Raw genomic sequence first — 26,754 nt, 5'->3', positions numbered from 1 at the left:
ACGGCGCAGCAAATAACAACAAATTTTTGTAAAACTTTTGTTTTCATATTTTATTTTGAAGTTTTTTATCCATATTGAAGCAAATTTTTGTTTATTTCGAATATTTATTTATCTCTTGGTTGCCTTGGTTGCAAAAAATTTTGCAATCAGCTTTGTAAAGTACATTGTTCTTTGATAAAAAGGTGTTTGTAATCATAAATGTCCGTGAATGAACATAGTATCGTTGAATTTAAATATTTGCATTTGCACTTAAAATAGAATGTGCCCGTGAATTCTATAATATATATTTTAAATACTATTTCTTGAAAACAGAAAAAAAAAAGCGCACGCCTATAAAAAACCACGCAAAAATTAACGTAAGATTAATCAACAATTAGTCAAAAAGAACTTATAAAAGAATTTTTAAAAAAGAATTAGCATAAACTTGAGTATTTAGACTAATTATTAATATAATCATAACTATTATGAATAAATTATTTATTATTTAAATTTACTCTTCACATAAATTTAATTATTTTTTATGAAGAGACTTTTTTTAAAATATAATTATTCTTTTACCGCGGAGAGAACGAGCCACTACTACCACCACCATCACCACCACTACTACCACCAACACAACCACCATCACCACCACTACTAACTTTTATAGCTCAGCTTGAGATTTGACTTTTAAAAAAGATTGAAACAGAGAAATCCAATCGATATACCCTTAAACTGTTTAGTTTAATAATATCAAAACTTAAGAGAAAAATGTAAAGTTAGGAAGATTTTTTGCTTAGTTTTCATTAAACGATTTTATAAGCCATTTACAATTTAAAATTATTAATAGTAAGAATACATATAAAAACTTTGATTTAAAATAATATATGAAATATATCCATTAAAAACAAAAAAAAGCATTGAAATCAATCAAAACAAAGAAATAAATTGAACGAAAGAATTATAAACGATTGATGAAATTAAAAAAAAAAAAATTATAACAACGTCTGCTCAATGGAAACTGCGGCAAGTTCTTTCATAAATTCTTCTAATACGATCACGCAATAAACAGCCTTTTTTATAACCAATAAATTCTGAACATGCGAATCTAATTTGTCTACAGTGATTTGATTTTTAGAATCTTTTTTATTGGAACTACGTAATCCTAATTTCGGGATTACTGGATGCAGCTTACTGTGTCTGGTGTTTAAAGCTACGCGTTTTTCATTTTTACTATCATGTTGTTCCTTATGAAACAATGACCACGGTGATCGACTTAAGATGTCATCTACACTTAAAGTATTTGACAAAATAGGCGATTTCTGTTCATAAATTGCATGGGAATCTTCGTTTGATTGATGAGTACAGTTAACCGTGAGTTCCGTATTATTTAAGTTCTTAATTAAACTAGGATCTTCACTAAAATGTTTAGATTGATCTGGTTGCATTAAATATTGTCGAGCTTTTCTAATTAATTGTCGATAATCGTGAAATTGTGACACAAACGCATCACTTGTTGATGAAACACGAGCAAGTACCTGTTAAAATAAGAACTAAGTTAACTTTTTTTTAATAAAATTATTCCATATAGAAGACAACATGCAAAACTTAATAGAAATCATTTAATCAATAGAGGTTTTTTAAACTCCATTTAAATTAAAAAAAAAACATTAAAAGTTTTTGCTGACTATAAAACACGATATAAATTTGAGGGAGCCAAGAGCCATTTAAGAACTCTGCACTGCTCATTTTAAGGTTTTAAGTTTAAGTAATTTTTACATCTATCGATTAGGTTTTTAAAGCTTTTTACAAAACTGCTCTAAAAATGAGAAATTTTTAAAATTTCTTTAACCATATTAAACTTTGATTTTAAGATATAAGCAATCGCCCCTTCTCGTTGCTTAAATTTCATTGTGAGTGTCTATAGATACATCGAGTGTATATAGGGAAACCATGCAAGGCAGCCCAAACCTTCAAAATTTTGCTAGATTGATTGGAGATTTGGGTTGAGGCAGTGATAAGTTTTTTTTATTATTTTTTACTTTTTTTTCTTTTTTTTTACAAAAAAAAAAAAATTGTAAAGATTTAGGTCGAAAAAAAAAGTCAGCAAATGCATATATTTATATATACTATAGTATGTATGTATGTATGTATGTATGTATGTATGTATGTATGTATGTATGTATGTATGTATGTATGTATGTATGTATGTATGTATGTATGTACGTATGTATGTATGTATATATACACACACACATACTATAGTATATACAGTTAGCAAAAAAAAAAAATTATACACTTAAAAAAAAAATCATAATTTTAAAGATTACATCAAAAAAATGAGTTTTCCGTTAAAATTGTTTTTAGATATTTTATCAAGTATTGTTTTAAGAATTTGTGTATTTGTGAATTAATTGCCTTCCAAACCTATTGAATTTTACACAATTTATCTAATGGTGAATATAATTGACTGCAAAAAAAAAATAGTACAATTTAAAAATGTCGACTTAATCAAATTCCATGGAAATTAGTATCGAGTGGGGTCTCCTTTGGTCTTGATGGCCTCAACTAGACAATTTGGCATTGAGTTGACCAAATTTTATGACACTTCTATTGTTAGGAAACTTCTATTATCCCATGCACTCACTAAAGCTTCTTTCAAGTCGTCTTTACATCTAAATGCTCGGTCACCAACTTTTCGGTCCAAAATATACCACAAATTTTTTATTGGATTCAAGTCCTGACTTTAAGATGACCATTCCAAAACAATGATGTTATTTGTGTCAAAGTATAATTTTGTTTTCTAATCGGTATGTTTTGGATTGTTATCTTGCTGGAGTATAAAATCGTTTCCCATTCTCAATTTTTAAGTAGATGGTTGCAAGTTAGTTTTCAGAATTTCACAATGCATTGAAGAATTTATTTTGTCATCAATAAATGTAAATTTTCCCACTCCTTTCCAACTCATATTACCCAAAACCACCACATTTCCTCCATACTTAACACTTCCTTGCAAATAATTCAATTTATAAGCTTCTTCTTTTTTTTGCCACACTTTCTGAACTCCATCCAATGAGACGAGGTTGTACTTTGACTCATCTGACCACAAAATTTTTTTCCAATATGATATCGGCACTTTTTCGTACTTCTTGGCAATTTTCAATTGATGTTTTATTTGTTTAAAAGTTGAAAAAGACTTATTTCAAACTACTCAATCTCTATATCCTTGTTCTCTAATTCAAGTTCTGATTGTTTGAGGAGTCACTGTGATGTCGTGAACTTATTGAACTTTTAAAGCTAATTTAGCGGCCGAAAAAATCTATTTTTCTTCACATTAATGATGATATTTCGATTAATTACACTGGTGGTCTTGCATTTTTATCTTCTATGAGCCACACTAGCAACCGTTCGAATCAGATTGGGCTTCTTAATAATTGAGAAAACGAAGGTATACTTTGACACAAATAACATCAATGTTTTGAAATGGCCGTCTCAAAGTCCGGACTTGAACCCAATAGAAAACTTGTGGTATATTTTGGACAAAAAAATTGGCGACTGAGCATTTAGATGCAAAGATGACTTGAAAGAAGCTATAATGAACGTATGCAATAATAAAACAACAGAATAGACCCAAAAATTGGTCAACCCAATGCCAAATCGTCTAGTTGAGGCTATCAAGGCCAAAGGAGGACTCACTCTATATTAATTTCCATGCAACTTGATCAATTTGACATTATTTTTGAACTGCACGATTAATTTTTTTGCAGTCAACTATATGCACCATTAGATCAATTGTGTAAAATTCAATAGGTTTAAAAAGTAATTATTTCACCAACACGCAAATAAATTCTTAAAACAATAGAGTAAAACAGGGTAAAATGAAACAGCAGGTAGAATGAAATAGTTATGACAATGTTAACTCTTTTGCTCTTAATTAATTATTGGATAATTTTTTAGCAAATTTTTAAATCACATTGTAAAGAATACTTTTCTGAGTAAGATGATATCAAATTTTATTTTTAATGAGAAAAAAGTTGTTACAAATTTTTAAGTTTTTGTATGCGTAATAAGATTTTTTTATCACTTTGAAAATAGAATTTAAAACTCTTGGAAGTTAAATTTGATATCATTGAACTTAAAAAGTTTTCTGGTTTGATTAACCCCTTAAGGACCAGGCCCAAGATATCTCGGGTCATGCTATATGGTCCAAAAAGACGGTACCCGAGATAACTCGGGCGGTCACATATATTTTACTTTTCATTATGTATTGGCCCGAAATAATTCGTGAAAATAATCTTATAACAATATTATTATATTAAATCAACTAAGAATCAATCAAATTAATAATATTTAGATTTATAACAGACTTTTTTTAATTCTTAATATGTCAATATCTAAGTTCTAAGCATAAAAAAAAATTGATTTTTTTGGTGCATTTATTTAAAAAAATATCGGTCCTTAAGGGGTTAAGAATCTTTTTTCAAAATTAAATTTGCTATTTAGGAAAAAAAGTAAAAAACGGAAAAGGAGAATTGTGGGGTTGAATGAAATACGCTGATAACAAGTGGAGCAATAACTCTCCAACTTCTTAAATGTGGATTTTTTTTAATTAAATCTCAAGTGACCAATAAATCTCCAACTATAAATTTTTTGTATTGAAAAAATTTTTTCAATGAAATTTTTCTGAATTTAAATGAATGACTTTTACTAACTACTTTTATTAAATGATTCTAATGAATGAATGAAATATGCTAGTTACTCTCTTGTTAAATGTGGTTCTTATTAATTAATTAAGTCTTAAGTGACCATGCTGTTTCTACAAATTTTGTGTATAAATTTCGAAGGGATTATTGTTAAATCTATTTTAATATAAAATATGCTTCGAAATAACTTGCATGCAAAGAAAAAAGAAAAACTATACACCGAAGAGCAAGTTGTGCTTGGGGTGGTTAAAGTACAAAGCGGTGAATTTTCACTTAACAAATCTGCTAAATCATTCAGCATAACAGTAGCAACTCTTCACAGGCGTGTCCATGGCATAGGTGAAACTGGCAGTGGTTCAAGCACGAGATGGTCAAAACAATTTGAATCAGTTTTGGCAGATATGGTCATTAAATTATCCAATTGGGGCTTTGGTAGAACTTACAATAACGTCATCACACTAGTTACTGATTATTTTCAACACCAAGATCAATATTATTTGTTTCCTAATGGTACACCAGAAAGAGATTGGTATAACTTTTTCATAAACCGGTGGAGCCATAGGTTGAGCATCAGAGCCATAGGCAATATTTCATCACTCAGAGCCACTTCTTGCACGCAAGAAATAGTAGCAAAGTATTTCAACACACTGCAAAGAGAATTCAACGTAACAGGTATCAACAAAAACACTCCATGTCATTTGTAGAATTTTGATGAAATTAGCTTCTCTGGTGGATCAAAGTAATATTTCAATACAAATAAATACGACCCTTATTGGGTTGTACTTATTTGCATCGAAAATAATATCTTGCTAATTTGCCTACCAGCTCACTGGTAAGCAAATTAACATCACATCACATATTATGCAGCCACTAGATGTCGGTGTTTATTGCCATGTCTACATTTTTATGCAGAGACAACAGTTTTATGCAGAGACAAAGTTCAGCAACTTATCAAATGAATTTTTTAGCCACCTGCAAAAAAACTTTTCAGCTCTGGTGAAGTTTTTACACATACCCAAATAGTCACTGGGTTTCAGAATACTGGCTTGTTTCCACTCGACATCAATAAAATTGATCAGTCAAAGTTCCAAATTGCTAATATGTTTGAAACACCATCATCTGAACCTGAGCCTCAACAACCGGAATCTATGATACTCATCATCTCTACAACCAGAATCTATGATAGTACTATCACCAATACTAGCACCACCAGGAACTACACTACCTCAGCTACTGCCCTCTGAATCTACACCAACATCCAGGATCAGCATGTGTCACATAGCATCAGCTCCAAAGCCACCTCAAAAGCCACCCTGTCTGCAAACAACCTTCAATGTAGTACCTCTAGCTATTCAAAAGGAAATTCAAAAAGAGGTTGAAAAACAACTGCAATTGAAAAACAACTGAATTATTATTAGCCAAATCACTTGCAGCAGCTTTGCAACAAATGTTTCATATCCAACACATTGACACAGAAAAAAAAGAAAAAATGAAGATGTGCTAAGATTCGAAGGGGTGTCTCAACAAACCTGAAATACTTGAAAGGTTGAAAGATGTTGAGAGCAAAAAAGCAGCAAAGCAAGCTAAAAAACAACATTAGGTTAGCTCTAATGGCGAACAACAAATAAACCAAGCAACAAGTCCAACGAAAATATTAGCTGCAAATCAATTTAAGTGTAAAAAGTGCCAATAAGTTTTAGGCAAAGCTTCAGCTTAGGTCAAAATATGAAATGGTACCAGGGTGAAAATTCAAATCGCAAGGTTCGGTTATGTCAAACATGCATACCAAAGCAATGCATAAAAAGCGCTGAGTTTTATCGCACCAAAAAGTGCTGCACAACTGAAAACTCAACTCAACCTCTTGAACCTCTAAACAACTCAACATCATCACAAGAATATAAAAGTTTATTTTATTTAATCGATTTTTAATTGTTATCATTGATTGATTTTTTAATTGTTGTTATTGATTTTTTTTTAAATTGTTGTTATTGATTGCTTTTATTTTTTAATAAAGTGTTGTTTTAATTGTTTTAACACATATATTTGCATATTTCATTCTTCCTGAATGTCAGTGTAGAATGGAATAAAGTTTTTTTAATCAAATAAAGCTTCATAAAAAACTTAAAAAAAAAGATTATTTGATTTTTATATATTTAAATACTCAATTAATAATAAATTTTTTTTTTTTTTTTTTTTTTTTGTTATTCACCTCCTCAAGGCCGAGAAGGCCACTACAGATGAGGAGGCTACTTAATAGTGGTTTATAACCCTCTCCCAACTCTATAACTCCGAAACACGAACCTTGACGAACAAGGCCGCTGCGCGGAGAAACAAGTTGAGCGCGGTACTACCAGGGACGTGGTGGGGTTCGAACTCGGAACCTCTCGCTTATGAAGCGAGCGCTTTACCACTACACCACTACCGCATATATTTTAACTAAATTAATAGTAAATAAATTAAAAATAATAAAGTAAATTTAAAATCCTTAACTATTCCATTTGACCCCATTTTACTCTACTTATTAAGATATCTATAAAAAAAATATTTAATTTTAACGGAAAACTCATTTTTTTTGATGCAATATTCAAAACTATGATTTTTTTTAAGTGTACGATTATTTTTTTTTGCATATTGTATATATGCATTTGCTAACTTTTTCTGACCTAAATCCATACAGTTTTATTTTGTATATTTATATATTTACATATATATGTATATATATAATATATATATTTACAAAGACGCTAAAGTATTTAAAAAAGATTCTAAAAATTTTTACAATGATGTTAAAATATTTTACAAAGATTTTAAATAGTTATATGAAACTTCTTCAAATAGGAACGTCACAAAAAGAAAATGAATGCCTGAAATTTCTGACAATTTTATTTGTAAATTAAAAATCTAAGTTCTTAATTCTTAGTGTAAAGTGAATGCCAAATATAATTTAATTTAGCATATGTTCAAGTCGCAAAATAAAAGAAAACATAAAAATAAAAGCATTTAAAAGATAAACAATAGCAATTAAATAAAATTAAAATACATTTAAATATAAACCTATAAAATAAATCCTATAAACCAAATAAAATATTTCATTTCTTGTGACATTTACAATAAAAAGTCACAATAAAAAAAATAGAACCTTGACAACAAAGAATGCTGTGCAGAGAAACAAGGTTAGCATTTCATTTCTTGTGACATTTGTTAAGTCACAACAATGGAAGAGTGGCTCAAGCTTAACAGATAAAGCAGGTCTAATTAATTATTATTATTTTTTTTATATTAATTCACTTCCCCAAGGCTGAAAACGCCACTACAGACGAGGAGGCTACTTAATTGTGGTACAGACAAGGAGGCTACCTAATTCTCTCAACTATATAACTTCGAAACATGAACCTTGACAACAATGAACGCTGTGCAGAGAAACAAGGTTAGCATGATACTAACAGGGATGTGGTGGGGATTGAACTCAGTACCTCTTGCTTATGACGTGAGCGCTCTACCACTACACCATGACTGCATTACATTTACAAAGTGCTTTTAGACTTGTCTGAGAGTAAGAGGGTCGTTATTCATCAATATAGAAATACCAACATTATTGCAATATTTTTTTGCAGTAAATAAATGAGTTTTGTTGTCAAACATAAATTGTAGATTTTAAGTCCAGAATTTAAATCAATAAGCCACAGCAAGCCTTAGGCTGTTGCAGAAGAAAGATCAGATTAAAAATCAGCTGCTTGTTCTAAGCAATCTAAGTGGCTCTATTTGTCGTCAACAAATAGAGCCACTTTAGATGTTAAATTTTCATGAAGATTGATATTGTAGATAAGAAACAATACAGGAGCAAAAATTTAAGGGTACCACAAGATATCTTGTGGTACCCTTAAAGTTATTTGAAATAAAGAAGAAAGTAGGCCTTCAAGAATATCTATATTACTGCAGTTAGTAAGAAATAATTTAATAATCTCAAAACCTTTATATAAAGAAACTAATAACAGAGTGAAGACTAATCGTAGGATAGTTAGAGGGATCAAAGTGTTTTCTAGAGTTTTGAAAAATTGGAACCACTTATTTAGCACTTTTTAAAAATTAAATATTATTAAATATTATATAATTAATAAGATTAAATGTTAGACTTACTTTAATGACGTTGTTGAAGACTAACCAAAAGTCTCTAGAACCTAACATTTGATATAAGATACAAGATTTAGTAAACTGAGAATAACAGAGCTTAACATCAGACAGGACCTTTTTTTCATTGGCTTCTTGGAATAATAAAACATTTGTTCTTAAGAGAGATGTTCTTGCAAAAAAGATGAAATAAATGATTAATAAAGCAACTGCTCAAGATGGTGAAAAATATGGAGTAGAAGGAGGTTTGACTTAAAATTGAAGAGTAGGAATTAATAAAATATTACATTAAACTAATAAAAATTAATAAAGATAATAGAGCCTAAGTCTGCCTAATTTGTTTTTCAAGATGATCAGGAATGACAGAAATTAAAGAAGGAAGTGTGACATTAAACAGAATACATAAGTTCTTTTAAAAATCATTTGATTTGAACAATGAAAACTTTCCTAACCGCGTTTGTACTAAATGTAGAAAAGCATTAGAAAGACTTGAAAAAAGAGATAAAAATATTATTCCTGAGTAAACAGTATGATTTCTCAAAAGCTAAAGTGAGTATTCCTACTAGAGACCAATCATTCTGTGTGTGTGACATCTGTGAAATTACTCGAACTACAATTACTCCAGGATCAACATCTGAAAATTAAGGGAGAATCAAGTTAGGAAGAGTAAAGGCATCATCACCTGGAATAATAAAAACATGTAAAAGATGCAAGGTTGTCAGTGGATAAGGATTGCCCTACCTTGCACTTTCACAACAAGAAGAGATTTTTAGCAGAAGAACTTGACAAAGAGCGAAACTTTTATTCTTGATTTAATATTTTAAACTTGAAATTTGGAAACTTATATAAAATATTTGAAACATAAAAACTGAAAACATGGATGTAAATTTCTTTTGATATTAAGATAGACAAGGTGCCGATTTTCAATGCTCAAAAGTATTGAATAGAAAATTTGAGGATTAGGGAACTAAAATCAAGGTTGCAGCCTAAGGTAAAATAACTGCTGTTGAACAATTGAAAAGCTCTGCAAAAGCACTTTTTCCAGTTGAAAAAATCCTAATTTTGAAAATAAACAAATCTAAAAACCCTTGTGGACTTAATAATAGACAGGGAGCCAAAGTTTTTAGCATATATAGAAGCTGGAAATAAGAGACTCATTTGAAAGTTATGTAAGAGAGAAGTTAAGGGAAGAAGATAGGCTTTTAAATAATTATTTTGATGTTACAGAAATAATTTTTGAAAAAGATTCCAGACAATTGGTTTATTGTAAAAATATTAAAGGACTTGTTGAGTAATAAAGGAGAGAAAATTATCAAAAGATATGATTCTAAAGGTAGGCATTGACGTTGGAGGCTGAGTTTTAAAAGTTAAAATATTGTAGAAAAATATTGTAGAGTTAAAATATTGTAGAAAAAGTGACAGAATGTAATGTCAAAAAAAAAGTTTAGCTATGAGGAAGGAATAGGTAATGAAAAATACAAAGATGATGGCGTAAAATTTTTTTTTAAATTGGCTTAACAAAATACGTGACTGAATCTCATTAAAATCTTGAGAATATTATCACTATTTTGAAGCTAAATGACTTAAATACTTTTTTGCTTTTAATATTAGCCAATATATTTTTGGAATCCAAAGTGCAGCATTAACACATTTTTCCTCTTAGTGTAACATTAGCAAAAAAAAAAATTATTATGTGGAAATACAAACAGAGTTTATGATAATCTTGAAAAATATTTGCAATCTACGAATACCACTTTATTGGTAAGCCAGTGGAACCAAATTTTAGGTTTTCAAAAGCCTAAACTGCATAGTAGTCAATTTAAAGGTGGAGAGTGTTTGAAACAGCTAAAAAAATATTGTGTTAGAAGAATTAATAAAAATTTTCCAAACTGGAATAAAACGAACATATCATTTCTATAGTTAATTCCTTAAAATAGTTAAAATCTGTTAAAGTTGCATGTTTTAGTTCTAGTTTGTGACGTGAATATGAATCAACCAATAACAAGTGCAAAGATGCTTAAGTTAACTTAGTCAACGAGTGTCACCAAAAGTGCATGCTCTTAAGCATACATGTGAACTTTTTTCACTTATGTCAAATTCTAATTCAAATAAAGGATTGGTTTTTGGTCTAAACAGGCCTCTAAATTTGTTCATTGAAATTTTAAACAGATTTAGGTGATTGGATACAAAGTTTCTAGTAGTCTTAAAGATTATCTGCAAAACCTGCTTAAAACCACTGTTACATGCATCTAATTATAGCATTTAAAGAAAAACTCTATCATTATGAATGCGACTAAAATTCAGCTGTAAAATTCTAATTTAGACAACCTCATAAGGTTGTCAACCTTATGAGGTCATATCTTTCAAAAGATATGACCTCATAAGGTTGACAACCCACTCAAATCAAGTGGGTTTAAAACATTCTTTGGTCACCATTTTTAAACAATAAAATTTTTTTTTAGATAAATTAATTTTTCCGATGAATTTTTAAGATACTAAAAAAAGTTTTTTTCTTCTTCTTTCCACATTTGGGAGAGTGAGTCGCAATTTTTCAGGTGTATATTATTGCCAGCCTCTGATCACTGTAATTTATTGTAAAACATTCTTATTTGATACCAGTATCAATATTAAAAATTTTAAAATTTGCACAATCTCTGAAAGTTACCTAATTTGAACATCAAAAATCAATAACCTGCCCTTTTAACCCCCCCCCCCCCCCCTCCTTTTATTTTTTTGAAAGACATCAACAGAATATTTTCAAAATTTAGACTATAATTATACATAGTATCAAGATTTAGAAAATGCAAACCATTTCTAGTGGATATATTTTTCAAATAAATTATTTCCACTACGGTGTGATGTATATGTGTGTGTATATATATATAATATATAATATATATATATATATATATATATATATATATATATATATATATATATATATATATATATATATAAATTAGTAAAAACACTGGCATAACGTTTTTTACATTTGCCCTCGATTAAGCCAATATATTTTTTTATGAGGAAACAATGAATTTGTAAATAATATTTTTTGATAAGCATTTGCCATTCATAGAGCAGTCAATTTATTGCTTGCAGTTACAATTTTCAGTATTTTTTTCTTTAAGAAATTTATTTTATTAATCAATGCAAAATTATGGTCTTTATAATTCTTTCAATATTTTATGTACAGCTATAGCTTACTTTAATAGTGATTCTGTTAAAAATTGTGTGTAATTTATTAGAGGGAGTGAAATATTTATTTACTAATTTTAAAAACATTTTACCAATATTTGTTGAAACATTTTTGCTGTACGGAGGGTTGAATCAAATTATATTTCTATTTCACTTTTTTGCAATTTTTGTTTCAAATTTTAGCTCGAAATTTTTAAATCTGCTTTTTTAAAGAGCATCTTCATACACGCGTTTGGAAGAGTTAAAAATACTTTTATTTGAAGAGTTTTGATTTAGTCTATTGTTAATTTATATAGGAACTTGTTTTAAGATTTGAGGGGGATGATTTGAATTTATATTAATATACAATAATTCATCATTAGGTTTTCTATAAGGCCTATAAGAATTTTCCTTAAAGAGGTTAAATGTGACATCAAGAAAATTCACAATTTTAAAATTAATGTTCATTTCAATTTGGAAACCGATGTTTTTGAAAATTTTTATAGTATTTTTTCTGATTTTGTCAGGTTGAGGCCCTGATTTTTTTTTTAACTTTTATTAAACCATTAAACTATTTAATTAAATTAATCATTAAACCATTAAATCATTTAATTTCAATTAAATCATTGCAATACAAGCCTAATTGTTTAAAATGAACTATTTTAGCTAGGGAATTTAAAATATATAAGCCAACAAATTCGCAAATTTCTGCTCCGCCGTAACTTCCAAATGTTACATCAAAACTGCAATTGAGGGGTAAATACCATTAATATCAAATTGTATAAATGTGCATTTATTTTTATTACTAATTTTAGAAAACCAATTTATAACAGTGGTATTTTTGCAGTGTTGCAAATTTAATTTATTTTGAATAACATTATTTATTTTGTCTAATTTAATTTCGCTAATGTGCCCTGGTTTATGATCTTTTAGTGTGATAAACGCTTGCGCTGGTGCAACTGATTTAATTCTAGCTTCTAAATGAATTGTTTTAGCAATGTTTTGGCTTTCTAAATTAATTGAACTTTCTATGCTTTTAAGGGCTTTTGCCTAATTATTAGAAATATTATCGCGCAGTAATTTATTGTGATCTAAAGAATTCTTTTCATGATTTTTTAATTTTCTAATGTAGTTGATTCAACTTCCTGGTTGCAAAATAACTACGCTTATTACATAATTATAACAATTCCCAGCTAAGTGTAAAATGATTTTTTTTTAATTTGAATTTTTTGATATTTAGACATTCTTCCTGATGAACCTACTGAGGGTGAAACATGTTGTTGAAGACAACTAAAAATTGGATAAGTGTTTTTACTAATTTATTATTGCTCTGTTCTTTAAGAACATTGAGCACTCTATTTGTAGAACACACTAACATAATTTATATATATATATATATCAGGCCTTGTTAAGAAGCATTACGCAGCTCGCATTTTTCCTGCGAAAAGGCAATTTGCCTACGCGTTCATCAGTTTTGCGTTACGCAAAACTTTTATCTTTTAGAATATTTAAATTATCTTTTGATATTGTTTACATGACATTTATTCTAATAAAGTGTTTTAAGTTTTATCTTAACGAATTAAATATACAAATTCCTTTTAAATATAAATTTTTTGTCATAATTGTTTAAAAAATGCACGATTTATTTTGATGTAAATATTTTATTAGCAAGATATTTTGTTTATTGTTAATTCAATAATGTAAAGTTTTAATGACATTTGTTTAATTTATGAAAATAAATTATGATCCCGATTAAGTGATCATAATTTCGATAACTGATCGATAACTGATAAATAATAAAAAAAAACTATTGTTTAAAAACATTATTAAAAAGAGTTCACAAAATAAATAAGAAAAAATTTATTAACAGTTAATAAAATAACCAAAAACCAACTGTAAATTTATAAGAAAATAAACAAATATTATGTTACGTTTTATGAAAAAAATATTTTTTTCAAAATAAAAATTAGTTCATATTTAAAAAAATAATAAAAATGATTTTTCAAATAAGAACTTGGATTTTATTTGTAACTTTTGTTATAGTGAGAAACAAAAACATTTGTATGACTTTTAACCTGTTAATTGAAAAGACGCAAGTGACGCAATATAACTTCTAACAATACAAAACATATTTGCTGAGTTGAGTTACTTTGAAATGCATTATGCATTTTTGTTAAGCAGCGAAATCTCGTAACAAGGCCTGACATGTATGTATGTATATATATATGTATATGTATATATGTGTTTATATATATATATATATATATATATATATATATATATATATATATATATATATATATATATATATAAACACATATATACATATATACATATATATATATATACATACATACATCCATATATATATATATATATATCAGGCCTTGTTAAGAAGCGCTACGCAGCTCGCATTTTGCTTGCGAAAAGGCGATTTGCGTACGCGTTCAGCAGTTTTGCGCTACGCAAAAACTTATATCTTTTAGAATATTTAAATTATCTTTTGATTACCGTTAACGTGACGTTTATTCAGAAGAAATAAAGTCGTAAGTAAAAGCATTTAACCGCAATTGTAAAATAATAGATTTTTTTGTTAAAGAAACAGTTTGTTTAATAATTTTTTTTTTGTTATTAAAAATTAGTTAAAAAAAAAAAGTATTTTAAGTTTTATCTTAAGGAATTAAATATATAAATTCCTTTTAAATATAAAAATTATTTTTAGTCATAATAAGTTTAAAAAATGCACGATTTATTTTGATGTAAATATTTTATTAATAAGATATTTTGTTTATTGTTAATTCAATAACGTAAAGTTTTAATGACGTTCATTTAATTTATGAAAATAAATTATGATCACGAATATGTTATCGGTAACTGATAAATAACAAAAAAAAAACTCTTTATTGTTAAAAAACATTATTAAAAAGAGTTCACAAATTAAATAAGAAAAAATGTATTAACAGTTAATAAAATAACCAAAAACCAAATATAAAATCATAAGAAAATAAACAAATATTTTACGTTTCATGAAAAAAATATTTTTTTTAAAATAAAATTTAGTTCATATTTGAAAAAAATAATAAAAATGATTTTTTTAATAAGAACTTAGATTTTATTTGTAACTTTTGTTATAGTGAGAAAAAAAAAACTGTTTGTATGATTTTTAACGCGTTAATAAAATAACTTTAATTACAATGCGGTACTTGAAAAGACGCTAGTGACGCAATATAACTTCTAACGATGCAAAATATATTTGCTGAGTTGAGTTACTTAGAAATGCACTACGCGTTTTCGCTACGCAGCGAAATCTCGTAACAAGGCCTGATATATATATATATATATATTTTTGTTAATTCACCTCTCCAAGGCCCAGAAGACCACTACAGACGAGGAGGTTACTTAATTGTGGTTGTAACTATCTCTCAACTCTATAACTCCGAAACATGAACCTTGAAAAACAAGGCACAGAGAAAGAAGTTGTATTTTATATATATATACATAAATTTTAAAGGCCAACCCTACGCAAATATTTTCAAGACCAAAGACTTAAATTTTGGCCTTCCTTTAAAGCCAATTATTAGAAAAACTGTAGGTAGCAAGTGCTGTATCAATAAAATCACATGTTGTGAAATTAGACCAAGGTTATGTGCAGAATTCAACGAAGTCATCAATACATAAAAATAAAGAATTAAAAATTTTAATTATTTAATTTTATGTATTTTTGTGCTTAATGTTAACAACTAGTATTAATATCTTTTAACTAAATATATTTTGTTATCAGTTGTTAACCATTAACTATCACTATTATTAGTAATTATTACAGATATTTTGTTATAAGTTATTAGATATTAAACCTTTAAAATTCTGTTTTAATTTTAAGAAAAAATCATGCATTTAAATATTTTTTTAAATTTTGAAATGTTTTAACTAATAAAAAATGTTAGGATATATCATGTGACTTAATATATAGATGTGATAAATTCTCATTAAAAAGTTCATTAGAAAGTTCTGAATTCTTAAAGAAAAGGTGGAAGGCCAAGCCAAACCAATTAAGGCCAAGACCAAAATTTTCCAGGCCATCTGCTTCAAGGCCAAGGCCTTAATTTTTGGCCTTAAGGCAAGGGAGAGGATTAACAACTCTGTGTGTATATATATATATATGTATATATATATATGTGTGTGTGTGTGTGTGTGTGTGTGTGGGCAATTCCGCAAGAGTGGTACTTGTAACATTTGACACTCTTTGAGCTATTAAAAATAAACCAAAAATATAAATAACTTGAAACTTTTCAGAAATGTGAAATACTATCACATAATTTAGTATTTAAAAGTTACAGCATTAAAGTCTTCAACTTTTTTCAAAAGTTATTTCAACATAGCGTGACAGTCGTAACGCTTACTTTTTACCACTTCTATACAAGACAACTTTGTCAGACTTAGTGCAGCAAACAGCATGGTTAAAAAAAAAAATCATTTGTTGTGCGTATTTAGCACATATTGATGTTATTATATGCTGAGTTTCATAATTTTTACTTGAAGTTTTACAAGTATTTTTATGTTTTTTCTGTTGTGATGGTCATAACCATGACAATCGTAGCAAAAGATCCAATGCTTAAAAACAACAAAACGACGCAATCAATGACAAAAAGTATAAATGATTATTAACAACCATATATATCATGTTAAAAAAATGCAATAACATTAAAGTTCTCAATTATGAATATTCAACATGATTTGTAACCCTATGCAGTAGGACTGTAAATAAGTGTCAAAACATGTTTATACAACCTTTACAACATTAAAACCATGCCATGGTATAAAAAAATGATTTTTTTTAAATAACTTTTTTGCTTAAAAGTATTTTTGAATAGTTAAAAAAAAAGTCATGGAGTTTAGTATGTGTTTTAATAACTTTTTTGCATTTTATTTTTCCTCTTTCTTGCGGAATTGCCCATATATATATTTGTATGTATGTATGTATGTATGTATGTATGTATGTATGTATGTATGTATGTATGTATGTATGTATGTATGTATGTATGTATGTATGTATGTGCAAACATACATACATACATACATACATACATACATACATACATACATACAAATATATATATATATGGAAACTTATATATATAACGTCCTTAAAGTCCATTTTTCCATAAAATAATTTATTTATATGAGAGTGAGCTATTTTTAACTTACCAAAAAAATTTATAAAACTTCTCATTTTGCATTTTTAATAGTATACCAAGCGTTTTGCCTTCCTTTATTATATACCACACAGATTGCAGTGCAATAAAGAGTGAAACAAAATATTTAAAATAAATTTAAAACAAAAAAACCTTACAAAACAACTTACTTGTGATAAAGACCGAACACCCGGTTGAATAACAAGATTGGAATTAAGAAGAAAGGATCTAAGCAATGGTTGAGGATAACAGGCCAGTCGTGTTACTAAACTTGTTAAACAAAGATTTAAGTAAAAACTATTTTCTGCCATCTTTTCCAGTTTGTCAAACAAAGCATTTAGAAATGGACCAATACATTCTGCTCTAGCATCTCCAAGACACATTTCTTCTCCATTTATAGAAATATTTGTAGAACTTCGACTTGTTTTGGTTGAAATAGTTGACTTAGTTCGTACCATGTTGCTAGTATAAGAAGACTGTTCACTGTAATTATCAATTATAACATCCATTCCATCATAAGCATTAGACCAGCACTTACAAGCTCTTTTACATTCCATTATTACTTTTCTAGCATCTGCTAAATATTCCATCAAGTCAAATGTCTGGGTGTCTAGGGAAGAATAGGTATCTTTAGATAAAATACTATTTTGACTAGCATTGCTTCCTAAACTAAACTTTTTTTTGACTTGTAAGCTATTGTCAGTTTTATTTTCCATTAACGTAGAACTATGTGAGCTCTTATGAGGTAAAAGAGGGCTGACTTCTTCGTCTTCTTTTTTTGCCTCAATGCACGAGGCTGGTATTAAGTACAAAAACATGATGGCACTCTTACAATAAAAATCCATCTCTTTAATGATACGTTTTTGGTTTGGCAGAATATGATTGCATGGAAGTAAATACCTAGAAATGATTAGCAAACAAGATTAATAACAAAAAAAGAAATAAAAAAAAAAATCTATATTTAATAATATTAGGTTAAGTTAAAGATACAATATATTAACTGCACAGAAAATATGAACTACTAAGATTATAAAAGATAAAATAAGGTCATTACATGTCAAATCAGCAGAAAAACCAAAATAATGGCAACCCATTTTGGGGATCTTGCTAATTTATATGTATAGGCAGGTGCTAGCCTTGACCATTTTCGAAAGCCTTGACCGTATTTGGGCGCTAATTTGGGTGTCGGCCAAATGAAAATTTGAGGACCTTTTTTTTCTGCTAAAGTTCGCCAGAACGAGGGGGTACCGTACCCCAATTTTTTTTTCTAGAATAGGCCCTGATAGGGTTTATGAAAACTAGGAAAACCTGCCCCATTTCTATGGAATAGGTTTTCACACCATGTGCCCACCGTAGAAAATTTTAACTTATTAATGACCTCAAAAAGACTTGAAAATTAACTTAACTACTTAAAATGAAGAAATAGCTAATTTTGTCATAAGTTAGGATAAATTTTATGCTGACTCAGCATTTAAATAAGCTTTACATAAAAGGCTGTATTTAAAAAAGATGAAACAGGGAAAAATATATATTTTGCTTTAAAAGTGATGTTTAATATCTATATTTTGCAGTAAAAAACCCTAAAATAATTTATCAATCTGATCATCAAAATATGCCTTTATTATTAAATTATATGCGGATATGGTACTCTAAAAAATACTACTGTAATAAAACTGTGCGTACCAGCCTAATAAAAAGATACATGCCAGCACTTTTTCCTGTACTAGTTATAAATTTACTAATGGAGAAAATTGTTTGTTAATTCTTTCACCACTTAAGTGAAAGAAAAAACAACCATCTTTATAAACTTAAATAACTTTATCTTTAAATACAAGATATTAACAATGCTAAAATATACATGAGTATTTTAAAAAATTTTAAGTTATTTCTTACAAAAAATAAATAATATAATACTTAAGAATCAAGTCAAACAGTACATCTTCACAATTTAAATCAAACATAGTTTGAAACAATCGTATGGTAACCATTGCAAGCTAAAACAAAAAAACACTTAAAATATTAAAACAAATGCATAAATGAATGCTAAAGCAATATTTAATGAATGCCTAACAAGGTAACACCAGTATACAATATACTTTATAAGTTTATTGTGCAGTGTACCATACAACTTACAATAAAGTTTTTTTTAAATTTGTTTATACATAAACATTTTAATACCACTGTAATACCATAATTATAAATTTAAAAAAATTTTTTACACCAATTTATGCCATTTTGAGACCCATATTAGTTGCAAAAAATTTTATTATAAAAATTTAAAAATAATAATGGTTATTAGTTGTATCCATTATTATTTAATGAAAATCAATGAACCTTGTGCAGTGATATACAGCAAACAAGGTTCGATTATTTTATCAAACTGAAAATAGTTTAAAGGTTATAGTTATTTTTTCTCTCTAAAGGTTCATTAACTTGAGCTTTCTTTAAAGATGACAACAATAATTTTATAACAGCCTAGATTTCCTTTTAAATTTCTTTCCAATCATTTTCCTTACATTATGAAATGAACAATTGTAATATATATAAATGTAAATTGGGAAGGTAATATTAAAAATTAAAAAAAAAAAAAGGGAAAAAAAAAGATATTGGGAATAATTTTATTAGGGAAGTAAATATGTAAATTAGGGAAGGTCAAATATATTTAAAAAAAAAAAAGAATAATTTGGTTAGGGCTAGGTCAAGAACTATTAAACTAAAAAACATAAAATATAAAAAATGTAAGAATTAAATTGAAAGATGTAAATAAAAAATAATAAAAGCAACATATTTACAACATAACTTAAACAAAACTTTATTATTGTCTTTATTTTTCAATAAAAATAATTTCTTGTGGTTTTACAAATTTCTTGTGGTTATTACAAAATTCTTGTGGTTTCTACAAATTTTTTGTGGTTCTACAAACTTCTTGTGGTTTTAGAACTTGACAAATAGTTTTTTGTGGTACTAAAATGTTTTTTTGTCTTACTGTGAAACAAAATATTTATGGAAAGTGTAAAATTAAAACTTGACATTCCTCTACAACTATTTTCAACATCTTCGAGTAGGAAAAGATCGGCTGCCAACTGAGTTTCCCACACTTAAAGATGTACTGAGAAAAGGTGTACTTATTCAGCAAAAATTTCTTCTTTCTGATAGTCTTGAAAGACAAGTCTTCAATTTCAAATAGAAAACAAATTTAAGTGTAGCCGAGGTTTCTTTTATCAATTAAAATTGATTGTTTAAATCAATTTTAATTTATAAAAGAAACCTTGGTGCCAATTAGCAGTGTTAACAATAAAGTTTTATGTTTTTTGCATGAGATGTCAGATAAAAGAAATACCTGTGGTATTGGCACACATGGTATTAAAACAACAGTCCTAATACTTTGTTTAAGAACCCTGTTTTAGTCATATTTCTAAAAATACTGTTAGATAAAAATTTACCTGCCTGGAATAAGTTTAGAGACATTTCTAATTAAAAAGAAAAAACTTTCAAATTGTGGCAAGGTAAGGTAATAATTGGATATAACAAAATGCACATGGAACATATTACTTTGCACTGATGAAAATGCTTCATACAATATACAAGGTATGAAGAGTGGATAATAAGAAATGCTTCATACAAGGTGAATAATATTTTGTTCTGCTGAAGTTCACATTTTAGGCATTTGTTCTGGAGAAATTAGGATGTCACAACTTGATTTAGTCTGGCTTAGATCTAAAAGAGTTAAGGTTGGAGAAAAGTCAAGCTACATATCGAGTTTATACCTTATCAGTTTGATACATGATACTCATTGCATCAAACTGATAAGGTAGACAACAAAAAGAAACTAACCATTGTTAAATCATTTGAAAAATCAGATCATGATGGACCTACAAACTCCAAGGATAGATTTACAGTACCCATAGGCAAACTATTAGCAAAATTAATCAAATAAAATGATCAAAAAATTGGAAATAAGTGTCAAACTGATCCTTTGATTAAAATTCCCTATGACATGTCCAGTTATGACATGACCAGTTATAACATTTTAAATTCATCAAGAACTTTAATGTTAATTACCACAGCAACTGATTATACAATCATTTGGCTTTAAGTTAATATAGCTTAAAATGTGATATTTAAAAAAAACCTAAAACATTTTTGCTAAGTTTGTGGATCAAGTATCCATTTTAAGTTCCTCCTTATTTCTCAATATTATATGAAGATTAAATAGAGCAATTTTAGAGCTAGATTATGCAAACATAAGATCCTCAAAAATACCTACACTGAACTTTGATATTGTCTCACTCTAAACTTATTGATCAAATCCTGAAGCCAAATTTCGCATGTTGAATGAAAAAAAAGAAAGGATAAAGAGAAGGTAATATATCCTCTTATTGAAGTATCTAACTTCGTTATTCACACCCAACACAAAACAGCTTTATAGTTTATAGTAGAGCAAATAGATAATGCTCTAAATCTTAAATTAAAAAAACATAATGGAATTGTTAATGTTAAAGCCTAATTTTAGTGAAATATTATTGTCCATAATGTGTTCTTTCTAAATGTTGTATATAAACAGAGTTATAAACAAGGCCAAAAGTAGCAAGACCAAGGTCAAATGTTACAAGCCAAGGCCTAGCCTGCACATAACCTCGCTCTATTTCACATGTTGTGAAAATAGACCAAGGTTATGTGCAGAATTCAACGAAGTCATCAATACACAAAAATAAGGAATTAAAACTTTTAATTCTTTAATTTTATGTATTTTTGTGCTTAATGTTAACTTTTGTGCTTAATGTTAACAACTAGTATTAATATCTTTTATTTAAATATATTTTGTTATTAGTTATTTGATATTAAACTTTTAAAATTCTGTTCTTAATTTTAAGAAAAATCATGTGTTTAAATCTTTTTTTAAATTTTAAAATGTTTTAACTAATAAAAATGTTAAGATATATCATGTGACTTAATATATAGATGTAATAAATTCTCATTAACCAATCATGTTCTTGATTATTGCTTCAAAATGGCTAGTCAAAAATGGCAATTTAAACTATGACAAAAAACACAAAATTAAGTTCTAAAGCTTCCAAGTAAATAAAGATAACTCTTGTAAAAAAATCAACTGTAGTAAAATTTTTAAAATGCAAACACGAAAGAAAGTTCTGAATTCTTAAAGAAAAGGTAGAAGGCCAAACCAATTAAGGACAAGATTTTTACGGCCAAGGCCAACAGCTTGAAAGCCAAGACTAAGGTCAAGGGCCTAATTTTGGGCTTTAAGGCAAGGTCAAGGCCAAGGACTAACAAATCTGTATATAAATATATTAAATTCATACAAATCTAATTCAAAAACTAACTCTTCTAATATTTACTTGGCTTTTTAGTACTGCAAAAGTTATTTCATAATTACACCCTAAATTATTTTTTTTTTAAATTTCAAATTTAATATACGTTTGACATTCCCTTCTATACACATCGTTATAATTGTAAATAATATTTTTGCATAGGGACTGTCATAAATTAAATCACACGTTTTTAATCCCTCCTTCTAACAGATTGTAACCCCTCTTAAAATTACACAACAAAAGTGACTTTCTTCAAAATTGATAATTTTTTAATATGTTGTTACTATTCATATTAGAAGCTCGATTCCAAAATTTTTCAAAAAATATTAATTGGTTCTATAGATATTAGATGTCAAAGTTTAACTAAATTTTTTAAAATATTGACCAAATAGTGTTGAAGGTATTTTTATACTCAAAAAAAAAAAAAAAAAAAAGTAAATACGTTACAATGAGTATTTCACTAGATTATTGTTTATTGGCTAGTTCAGGCCAAAAATTAATAAAATTGGTAAAGAATTTTTTTTTCCTTGACTAAATATCATGCTTCAAAATATGCAGAAAATGATTTTTATGTCATTTTTGATCTTTGTTTTCATTCAAAGCTGCGAATATCCCATAACTTTTTTTTTGTTATAACAAATTTTTACCTAGTTAAGTACCTAAAAGTATAAAAACACCTATGGGGAAGTAAAGGCTTAGCCGCAAAATCCAACTCAAAAACAAAATTCTAATCTTTTGACACATTGATTGTGCACGTTGATTATAGTTAAAGCCCTGGGTTCACTGTAAACTTCAATTTAAAAAATCTTGCATTGAACTTTAATCTACCTTATTTATAAAAAATACCTATGGGGTATTGCAATAGTTCAGAAAAAATAACATAAATAGTATAGATGTTTTCTAGGTGCTTCTATATTTATTTATAAGCGCTTAAATGCAGTATGTTTCCTTGTTACTCTATCATATCTTTTTAATATAATTTTTACTGCGAATATGTTACCTGAGTATAATTTTGAGTATTATTATTTTATATTATAATAAATCTTTTTTGCATATTTTTAGTTATAAACAATTTTATATCGCTGCAATGAAGGTTTTTGCTCTGTTATCTCTATTGCAAAATCAGTTTCTAATTTCGCCTAGACGAGCCAGAAATAGTAAATATTTTTGCAAAATTGGATAATGCTAACTTTTCAGTTGAATTTATGTACAAGCTCTCAAAAATAAAAACTTTAAACTTCTACAGTACAACTTAATGAGCCTTGCTGAGGAAAAGACCAATTCAATAGGGAAAGTGCATCCGCTAAAACAATACTAAGAAGTTATATATATGCTGGCAATGATAAAGTAACAACAGTAGATGTTGCAAAAGCATTGAATGGTTATGGCGTCAAAAATGGTGTGGTTAGTGTAGGAAAAATTGAGAATGTTTATTTAACTGGTCCTAAAATTCCAAATGTAAGCAACTACTACTCCTATGAGTTCCAAGAAAACTACACGACTTTGTGGCAATACTATGAAATTGAAGATGGAGTTAAAGTGATTTACAACAACCTTTCAGTTGAACCATCAATTAAATTGCTTGTTCCATTCATTAGTACTAAAGGAAACTTTAAGCGAAAAACCCTGAGTGGAAAAAAAGAAGATAAGATTTTTGTTGTTTAAATACACAACGTTTTTGCCAGGAGACTGGCAAAAACTGGTTTAAATACACAACGTTTTTGCCAGGAGACTGGTATTGAATCTTTTGAAACTATTATTGAGTTAGAAGAGCATATGCTGACAACAGCACAAAAGATCTGAACAATCTTCTTTTTTAGATAAAGTAAAAAAAATTTATACTGAAAAGTTGAAAACAACTTTGCAAGTTCATTCTAATTCTACAGCTGCATCATGCCTACCCCAATAAACAACATATTCTCAAAAGTTCCATAAATTAGGTTGGGCATTTCCAACAAGAAAGACATTTTGTTTTTACATTAAGCTGAATAAACTTCTTTATGAATACTTCATAAATAGAGAAAATACAGGAAACAAGATGACACCAGCAGATGTAAACACAGTGATAAGAAAATATCAAACAGCTAATGAGTTTGTTTTAAGCCAACAAATAAGATCTTTGTTCTCTAGATGGAGTAAAATATTAAGAATTGGAAAATTAACTGCTCCGACTAATGAAGAAGACAATAACTATAAAGTTGAAAAAGAAGAAGCCAAGAATTTTCAAGAAGAAATACATAAACTTGCAACCAAACTTTCTTTTATATGGTTGAAAGATACTTGGATAGCAGCTGTTCACAAAAACCAATGATATTTAGGAGTTGTTGCAGAGGTAAAAATAATAATAATCCAAAAACTTATAATACATAAAACTAAGTAAAAAGCTAACTTTACATCAAAAACAATATTAAAACTTAAATGATTATTTATTATAAAAATTAAGTTTCATTTATCCATAACTTTTGTGTTTAAATATTTTCAGATAACTAAAGATGGTACTTTAATTGACTGTATGAAAAGTGTTTCATTTGGAAAAAATTGTTATCAATGGCCTTATCAAAAGATAGCATGGTATATTTAGATGACATCTTATGTAAAATAAGTCCTCTAACTCCAATTAATCACCACAGTGATTACTTCTTCTAACTTCTGAGTTGGATTTTGCGGCTAAGCCTTTACTTCCTCATAGGTGTTTTTATATACTTTTAGGTACTTAACTAGGTATATACTTCATGTCCTGCGCCTTGTCCTGTTCTTCATGTCCCAATCTGCTTCATGTCCTGCTGCCTTGTGGGATACGCCTTTCTAGACAAAGGCTAGGAGATGCCAACTCCGACTTAAAACACCCCCTGCCTTGGGGCTCTTGGTTGAATAAAGGCTAGAGATGGTGTCTCGATAAAAATACTCATCTTGGGCAGATGTTAAATGCACCCGGCTACTGTCTTGTAGAAGGCCTCCTAGGCAAAGACTTAAAGGGTAAACAGATTCTATCTGTTGACCAGCCTCACACCCCTTCTTTATCTATTAGGCTGGCGCAGATGTATTTTTAATACATTGTTTCCAGTTTAATCTTCCAGTTTGAATCTTCTTGACTCAATGCATGGGTTTTGCTTGTGTCTCTGTTTTTATTACTAGGCAACTCATTCTATTATATCCTAATGAGGGTACTGCTCTAAAACTCAGTTTTATGGTTCTGAGGCCGGCTGGTAGTCAGGTTTCCCGAACTCTGTGGTAGCTCTCAGAGAGGCTGATTCCATCAACAGCTGAAAAGTATCAAAGTATTAACAGTGCCATGTTGCGCATGGATGGTGTCCCTATTTGTACTTTTGGTGTGCATTGCGGAGGCCACATTTGGAACCCTTTGTTACGGCTTAGAGTTTATTAGTAGTAATGAGGCAATTGCTTGGGCTATTAAAGAGAGTTCTGAGTACTATCTATGCTTTAAGTCAAGTTCTTCAATCTAATTTAAAAATGAATCAAGTCACAAAAACTATAAAACACAAAAAACCATCATCATCACCAAGTTCTCTAAACCTATCATTCACTAATATACGTGACCTTCGAAGTAACTTTTCTTCTGTTGAGTCTTATCTCTTACAAAGTTCACCAGACCTACTTGCTCTTTGTGAGACTAATTTGAGTTCGGCTGTCTCATATTGTGATCTTAGTGTTGATGGTTATCTTCCTTTAATTCGTAAAGACTCCAATAGTCACATGCTTGGCCTGGGCATTTACATTTGTAAGAATTGTCACCCATTTGTCATGAAACTAGATTTGAATCCACAGACTATTCTTTCATGTGCTTTCGTTTAGCACCACTTCACTCTATTGCCTTTCTCTTTGTTATATATCGCTCTCCTTCATCTCAAGATTGCACTCTTTTTGATGTTATTTCTGATCATATTGACCAAGCCCTCTCTCTTTATCTATCAGCTAATATTGTTGTTGTCGGTGACTTTATTGCTCACCATTCTGAATGGCTTGGCTCTAGTGTCAGTGATTCTACAGGCATTAAAGCCCACAACTTTTGCCTTTCTCAATCCTTAACTCAAATAGTCAACTTTCCAACTCGCTTTCCTGACAACCCGAATCATTTACCTTCTCTACTTGACTTATGTCTTGTTTCTGATCCTAGTCAGTGCTCAGTTTCTCCACATTCCCCCTTAGGTTTTTCTGATCACAGTTTCATCTCTTTAAAATTAATATCTCATTCTTCTTCATTACCTGAATCCCCCTATTATAGAA

At 28.5% G+C, this 26,754-nt stretch overlaps 1 protein-coding gene across 1 annotated transcript in view; it reads right to left on the bottom strand.

Annotated features, from left to right (window-relative positions):
* Nucleotides 1–758: 758 nt before the first annotated feature.
* LOC100197001 (FHIP family protein v1g243165) overlaps nucleotides 759–26,754 on the bottom strand; it is an 86,077-nt gene continuing 60,081 nt past the window's right edge. The window contains exons 5-7 of the mRNA XM_065812888.1: nucleotides 19,094–19,173; nucleotides 17,350–18,079; nucleotides 759–1,517 (exon numbers count right to left, since the gene is read on the bottom strand). Of these exons, the coding sequence (XP_065668960.1) occupies nucleotides 975–1,517; nucleotides 17,350–18,079; nucleotides 19,094–19,173 (1,353 nt within the window). The 3' untranslated portion in view covers nucleotides 759–974. The remainder of the gene's footprint in view (nucleotides 1,518–17,349; nucleotides 18,080–19,093; nucleotides 19,174–26,754) is intronic.

Source organism: Hydra vulgaris, chromosome 12, assembly GCF_038396675.1.
Source record: "Hydra vulgaris chromosome 12, alternate assembly HydraT2T_AEP".
In the NCBI taxonomy this organism is placed as follows: domain Eukaryota; kingdom Metazoa; phylum Cnidaria; class Hydrozoa; order Anthoathecata; family Hydridae; genus Hydra; species Hydra vulgaris.
This window is presented reverse-complemented; position numbering and strand designations above follow the sequence as displayed.